This window comes from Danio rerio, chromosome 18, assembly GCF_049306965.1.
Source record: "Danio rerio strain Tuebingen ecotype United States chromosome 18, GRCz12tu, whole genome shotgun sequence".
NCBI lineage: Eukaryota > Metazoa > Chordata > Actinopteri > Cypriniformes > Danionidae > Danio > Danio rerio.
The window spans coordinates 8162147-8170000 of record NC_133193.1 but is presented as its reverse complement, the minus strand read 5'-3'; the positions used below and the strand labels follow the sequence as shown (position 1 = coordinate 8170000).

The following is a 7854-nucleotide window of genomic DNA, read 5'->3' as shown; positions in this document are numbered from 1 at the left end:
CGTATGGGTGCGCATGGAATGTGTGTGATTGCTCGCGCAAAGACAGCGTGCGTTTGCACACATACACATGCATGTTGCACGCAGATATGCATGGGTACAGGTGTACGTCTAAGTATGCATATGTGCGTGCAAACAATGAGTATGTGAACATAGGGGCACTACATGTTGTGCAGGTTGCATGTATGCTCTTAACTTTCCTTTCAAACCTACTATGCTCCTTCCCTCACCATGCTCTGACCCCCGCAGGGGTTCAATCCGAATTCGACTCTCGCGAGTCACCCCTAGCCCTTCCCCGGCCACCCCTTCACTACCACCCCCAGTAAGAGCCTGCACTACCCCCTCCCTCTTCCCGACTCTTACTGCCCCCCCCCCCCCCCATAGCTCTGACCCCCGCAGGGGTCGCGCTGAGCTTCGACTCTCGCAAGAGTCACCATTTGCGCCCCACCCAGGCCATTAGAAATGGTATGTATGCGCATGTTATACGCATACATCCGATGTATACCTGTACCGATGCGTGTGCATGCACATGCCGAAACAGGAATAGACGCACGTGCATGCTCACGCACGCAGGTTATCCCCTCTCTCCTTTTCTTCCTTTGGCGTCGAGTTCCTCCGCCCTCTCTCTTTTCTTCCTTTCTCATAGGCCATCAATCCTCAGCTCTAACTCCCGCAGGAGTGACTAAAACGAGCTTCGACTCTCGCAAGAGTCCCGCCCCGGCCACCCCCTGCTGCAGTCTCCACCGCCCCCTCCCTATCCCAGACTTCAGCAGGGGAAATGCCCACAGCAGCTCTGACCCCCGCAGGGGTCGCTCCGAGCTTCGACTCTCGCAAGAGTCAATCACCACCCACGCCCGGCCCTTACCATGTAATAACCATATATATTCATATATATTTATATATGCATATATACTTCTATATTCTCCTTTTCTTCTTTCTGGCGTTGAGATTCTCCGCCTGGCAATTATTTGCCCCTTCTTTCTTCCTTACAGCGTGAGTGCTTCCGCTACTTTTACCCTTCTCTGATCTTCCCCCTTATCTCCTTACCCTCCTATTTCCTCAATTCTTTTCCAGCGTTGAGTCCTCCGCTAACTGTCTTTCTTTCAGCGTCACTCTTTCGCTATGTTCTTCCTTACGCATAGGCCCTCAATCCTCAGCTCTAGCCCCCGCAGGGGCGACTAAAACGAGCTTCAACTCCCGCAGGAGTTCAGGCCCTGGCCACCTCCCACCCTCTCATGCAAGAGTCTCCACCGCCCAAATCTTCCCGACTCTTGCTTGAGCAAACTAACCCCAGCTCCCACCCCCGCAGGGGTGTATATATTTGAGCCTTGACTCCCGCGGAGTCAATCCAGCCCTGCCCTCACCCCGCCTAGGCTCTAGCAGCCTACTTTGCTCTGCTCCCTTAGAAGCTTCTCTTCCTAAGCTATCAACGCTATATCCAGCAGCCGGATATGGCTTGTTACACCTGCTTTTTGGGGGGCTCTTCAATACGCGGCTGCTGTCCCGAGCTATTCAAAGGCATTTTTGGGGAGTTCTCGAGATCTACCTGAGCTCAAACTCCCCTCCCGCTTTGCAACGGGAGGGAGCCCTGGGCTCGAGGATCTCATGAGCTCAGGGCTCTCTCCCGGGACAGCATGCCAAACAAGCTTATAATTAATCATCAGCTAAGTGTGAACTCTTGAAGTGAAGTTTATGTATAAACAAATTTCGAGAGGATCACGTGCTTATGATTGCTAGCAGCTGACCCGCATTACCCAATTCACTACTATCCAATCAGATGACTCCTAAACTACTATAAATACCCTGGGGTTTATTCCATTGCTATCTTCGTTTTGAAGAGTCCCCCCTTCCTCCCCTACGCCTCCCTCTTAGACGGGTGACACGGTGGCCCAGTGCCTAGCACTGTCGCCTCACAGCAAGAATGTCTCTGGTTCCTGGCTCTACCAAAACTAGCAGACATTTCTGTGCGGAGTTTTGCACTTCTCCCCGTGCTCACGTGGGTTTCCCCCGGGTTCCCCGGTTTCCTCCCACCGCCCAAAAACATGCAAATAAGCCAATTGAACAAGCCAAATTGTCAACATAGACACGCTCCTAGTTAGTAATTAGTTTCAAGAGCATTCACTTGCTACAGCAGGGGAGTTCTCGAGATCTACCTGAGCTCAAACTCCCCTCCCGCTTTGCAACGGGAGGGAGCCCTGGGCTCGAGGATCTCATGAGCTCAGGGCTCTCTCCCGGGACAGCATGCCAAACAAGCTTATAATTAATCATCAGCTAAGTGTGAACTCTTGAATTTAATTTATTAACTTTTACAAATTTAAGTGGATTGAACATAACACAATTAAGTTGTCCCAAATAAATCTCAAGAATTGTGTTGATTTAGCTCGTTTTATGTGTGTAGTTTGAACAAACAACATAGTTTTTTTTTTTGTGTATTCCCAGTTAAAAGATTTTCTTATACCTGTTTGGCCTCTTTGAAGAACTTCCACATGCAATGTAGCTTTAACAGTATCTCCTGACTCCAGGTCAGTGGCCAATACCTGCAACACAGTTGTTAAAAATATGCAATAGTTGTAAAAATTATGATTAGCATAGTGCTTATGAACGGTGTTGCTGGCATACCTCTAGGAAGTATTTGTGTCCGGGGTGCAGCTGGCTGGTTTTAGCGATGAGCAGAGCTTCTTGTGTAATGTAAAAGAGCCGAGAGCTGTTGATTTGGGAGTTTAGAGAATACTGCAGTCTGGGATTGAAGCCCTTTAACCCACAAACATACAGCAAAACTCGATTTCTTAGGCTTAAACTGGAACATAAATCCTTATTTTATGCAATGAGTGTCAAAACAGTGGCTTTGTGATGTTGAAACTGGATGTTGTCAGTGTGTTTGTGGTTTTGTAGTCACGTACGTTGGTAAAGTCTTGATCTGTGGCCTCCAGGATGAGTAATTTGTTGGCGTACGTCATGACGAGTGAAGCCGGACTTGTGCTCTCGCTGACGAAGCCACGATATGCTGAGCGGCTGAATTGTGGGGGAAACTTGTTTTCTGCAAGAACCCTTACCAGAACTGTGGCAACTGCGTACTTCAGAGGGTCATCCGTCTGAGCTGCCTGAGCAGAAACATCACAATGCTTTCTAAATGTAATAGGGAAAACCATATATATATATATATAAATATATATATATATATATATATATATATATATATATATATATATATATATATATATATATATATATATATATAAATATATATATATATAAATATATATATATATAAATATATAAATATATATATATATATAAATATATAAATATATATATATATATATATATATATATATATATATATATATATATATATATATATATATATATATATATATATATATATATATATATATATATATATATATATATATATATAAATATATATATATATATATTTATATATATATATATATATAAATATATATATATATATTTATATATATATATATATATATATATATATATATATATATATATATATTTATATATATATTTATATATATATATATATATATATATATATATATATATATATATATATATATATATATATATATATATATATATATATATATAAATATATATATATATATATATATATATATATATAAATATATATATATATATATATATATATATATATATATAAATATATATATATATATTTAAATATATATATATATATATATATATATATATATATATATATATATATAAATATATATATATATATTTATATATATATATATATATATATATATATATATATATAAATATATATATATATATATATATATATATATATATATATAAATATATATATATATATATATATATATATATATATATATATATAAATATATATATATATATAAATATATATATAAATATATATATATATATAAATATATATATAAATATATATATATATATATATATATATATATAAATATGTATGTATATAAATATGTATATATGTGTATATACAAGTTTTTTTTATTTTTAGTTATTCATTTATTATTATTATTTATTTAATTATTTATTTATTTTTATTTTAAAAATCTATATATGCAGTACTGTGCAAAAGTTTTAGGCCAACGTAAAAGTTTTTTGTTGTTTTACTGATGGTATAATGGATATATGTGACCATTTAACACAAAACCAGTCATAAGTGTTCATTTCTTTGTCAGCTTTGTTATGTATGATTTGTTAGGATAGAAGTTAAGTTAGAGTTTGAATTTTTTTGGTTTAATTGTTTATATGTGAAAGACTATTGGTAAGAGGCTGTTTGTCCTGCTTTAAGCTGCATTTTTACCAGTGTTTTTTCTTTTTTATTATTGCAATAATAACAGCACATTACATCAAATACAGATACAAAACTGAAAGAAATATGGTACAATCAATAGGAATATTACTTTTTGAAATAAGTGGAATGTAACACATTTAGAATTTCTACCAGTGTTGTTAGCTATATTGTCTGAATTGATGGATTTGTGAATGTTGGTACAGATAGGTTTTAATCCATTATGGTAATAGTTTTCATTTCTTGATGATAATGATCTTCTACGTACAGTAAAATCCTATTGGAGTAAGAAAAGAGCTGATCATGAACAGTCATGAAATGGCCTCCAAAGGATCCAGACCTGAATATTATAGAGGCTGTATGAGATCTCCTAAATAAAAATAAAAGATAAAAGACTCTAAACCTATAGAAGAACTCTGGAAAGTGCTAAAAGAGGCCTGATAAAAGCACAATATTTCAGAAAATGTCAGGAGAATTTGAACTAAACAGTTCAAGCTGTGCTTGGTGCCAAGGGAGGCCACATTAAACATCAATTTTAGCTTGAAGAGGAAATGTTGGCTTTTTGTACATATTGCCAATCTATTGCCAGATCTTTTCTGTTTGTTTTTAATAAAGAGGCTGATTGATTATATATTGTGTGAAAGTATTATGCCAACAAAGCTGGTTTAGTGCTTAGGATTTTTGCACAGTACTGTATGTACAATTATAAATGTTTTATTTTTATTTTTTTACTATCATTAAATATATTTAAATATTTTGTTGTTATTATCATTATTCTTACTGTGTATTAAAATTTTATATTTTATAATATTTAAAAATATTTTTATTATTAGAAATTAAGTTTGTTTTGCATTTTGTTTTTCATTTTCTTTGACGCACCATAACTCGTAGTCTCAGTGTCGGGATCAGCAGTCTGTTCTTCACACATCTGGTTAACCTCACCTCTCCAGAACTACTGTCAATTACAAATCTGCCATTGTCTGCCCCTGTATTACAACATAGACAAACGCGCATATCAATGTAATGTTTTTTTTCAGGAGTTTACATGAGTATCGTTAGTAAAACATAGATTGTAGAAGACAAGTAGCCACCTGACAAGATGGTGTATTTTATTGGCGTTCGGAGACCCTCGTCACCATCCACAGCTTGAATTGGACCCGGAAAGAAATCCAAGACGATGTCCTGAATGATGAAGAAAAACTTCTGTGGGTAAGTAAGGTTTTTATGCATTGATGTTAAAGTGACAGTAAACACAGTTAAATCCTAGAAATAAGTAAAAGTAAATAAAAAAAGCTTTAAATAAACAGCAGAACATCTGTTTTCTAAACTGATAAAACATTTCTTCTCAGTCATTTGGCTACGTTTCTCAAATCATTCTTAACCTGTTTAATCCCAGTATTTTTTCCCAGCTTTTTACTTTTTAATCCTTGCTTTAAGAGTTCACACTTCGATATTGTTTGACAACTGTTAGCAGGTTTGGCATGCTGTCCTGGGAGAGAACCCTAAGCTAGGGGATAGTTGAGCCCAGGGCTCCCGCCAGGTCCATAGAGCATGTGAGGGGAGTACGAGATCAGGTGGTTCTCGAGAGCTCCCCCGTGGTAAAGGAAGAAAGGAGGAGAAGGGGTGGATGGGGGGGGGGGGGGGGGGGGGGGGTTCTTCGGAAAACGAAGATAAGGGAGTTGATCTAGCTAGGCTACTTATAGTGAGTTAGGATTAATCTGATTGGCTAACTAATGAATGTAGATGGGTGGCCAGCTGCAGTCAATCATATCACGTGCTCCCCTCGAAATTAGTTTGTAAAACTTCACTTAACACACAGACTTCACACCTCATTTCATATTATCTTGGTTAAATTAGGTTTTATACTTGGTCACAACAGTGACTACTAGGAAACCACAAAGCAACTTTTATTGCATCGTAGTAAAACAAATTTCACTTGTTTATCATTCATTCATTTTCCTTCGCCTCAGTCCCTTATTTCTCCTATAACAACCAATGAAACTAAAACACAGGTAGGTTTGGAAACACTTGATGTACGGTAATATTTAATGAGTAAATTTCCATTTTTGTATGAACTGTCCCTTTAATATCAGTTTTTCTTTCTGCAAGCTTTACATTTCATTCATTCGTTTTATTTTCAGCTTAGTCCCTTTATTAATCCAGGGTCGCCACAGCAGAATGAACCGCCAATTTATCCAGCACGTTTTTTAACAGTGGATGCCCTTCTAGCCACAAGCCAAGGAAAAGCTTTACATTTAATTAAATTATTACAGCTCTGATCATTGTTAAATGCTTAATTGTTTCATTTTTTTTTTTTTTTTTTTGTTCAGTGTTATTTCCAACAAGCAGGATAATGTATATATCCAGCTGCTTGTTTCCATAGAGTAACGCTCTTCTGCTCTATTCAACTGAATGGGGCAACTCGTGAAATGATAATAATAAACGTTTACAAAGCGATTTAACACATTCGAAAATCACGATCGCATTATATATGTCCGTGCCTAATATCCAATGGACAAAAAGTGATTATTTTTTTTTTTTATAATTGTTAAAATTTTGGTATTTGTGATGCAGCACGCCCAGAGATTGTTGCATACACTATAACTTTAAATAAAATTAACTTTAAATGAGTAGGAGCTTGGACCCGGAAACAGTAATACATACGTTACCAACACGTCACCACTTAACAAGAGGATAGGGAAACATCCGTACACTCATACATTATGGATAGTTTAGTTTCACCCATAATTCACCTATACTGCATGTCTTTGGACTGTAGGGGAAACCAGAGCACCCGGAGGAATCTCATGCCAACACAGGGAGAACATGCAAACTCCACACAGAAATGCCAACTGGCCCAGCGAGGACTCGAATCAGCGACCTTCTTGCCATGAGGCAACAGTGCTAGCCACTGTGCCACCCTACATTAAATTATACACCCATATTCACAGGCGTACCTGCTCGTTCTCTGTGATGTTGGCAGTGTACAGTGGGTTGGCACAAATGCGCTTGCTGTGATTGGCCGAGAGAAGAGTGCAAGGCTGGAATTGTGGGTACTGGTCGTCTCCATCTGTCACATTGATGATTACCGTTGCTGTTGTGTTGTAGTGCTCTTTTGTGTTGGTCTCCTAAATGCATCAATATTAGAGTTAAAACAATTCTATATCATCAAGACCAAACTATTATTATATGTACTGTTGAAATCAAAATTATTCACCCTCCAGGGAATCTTTCTTTTTCAAAGATTTCCCAAATGATATTTAACAGATCAAGGAATTTTTCACAGTATTTCCTATAATATTTTTTCTTCTGGGAAAGTCTTATTTGTTTTATTTCGGCTTGAATAAAAGTTTTAAAGCATTTTAGATCAATATTATCAGCCATCTTAAGCAATATGTTTTTTTCAATTGCCAACAGCAGAGGTTCTCAAACTTCTCAGCTCGCGACCCCCAAAATAACAACTCCAGAGACTTACGACCCCCACTATCCTCGTAGGTTGTTATGAACCTTTA

The 7854-nt window shown here is 36.9% G+C and overlaps 2 protein-coding genes across 23 annotated transcripts in view; one reads left to right on the top strand and one right to left on the bottom strand.

The window, feature by feature from the left end:
• Window positions 1-7854, top strand: part of LOC101882393 (uncharacterized) — a 771022-nt gene that overhangs the window by 635506 nt on the left and 127662 nt on the right. The gene's annotated exons all lie outside the window — the stretch shown is intronic.
• Window positions 1-7854, bottom strand: part of LOC100537321 (cadherin-related family member 5) — a 31485-nt gene that overhangs the window by 9188 nt on the left and 14443 nt on the right. For 13 of the 22 annotated variants that reach the window (XM_073930240.1, XM_073930255.1, XM_073930238.1 and 10 more), the window contains 6 exons: window positions 7300-7470; window positions 5434-5524; window positions 5222-5328; window positions 2898-3098; window positions 2617-2748; window positions 2456-2534 (listed from right to left, as the gene is read on the bottom strand). In XM_073930240.1, the coding sequence (XP_073786341.1) occupies window positions 2456-2534; window positions 2617-2748; window positions 2898-3098; window positions 5222-5328; window positions 5434-5524; window positions 7300-7470 (781 nt within the window). The remainder of the gene's footprint in view (window positions 1-2455; window positions 2535-2616; window positions 2749-2897; window positions 3099-5221; window positions 5329-5433; window positions 5525-7299; window positions 7471-7854) is intronic. The other 9 variants (XM_073930248.1, XM_073930250.1, XM_073930246.1 and 6 more) reach the window with 1 other exon arrangement.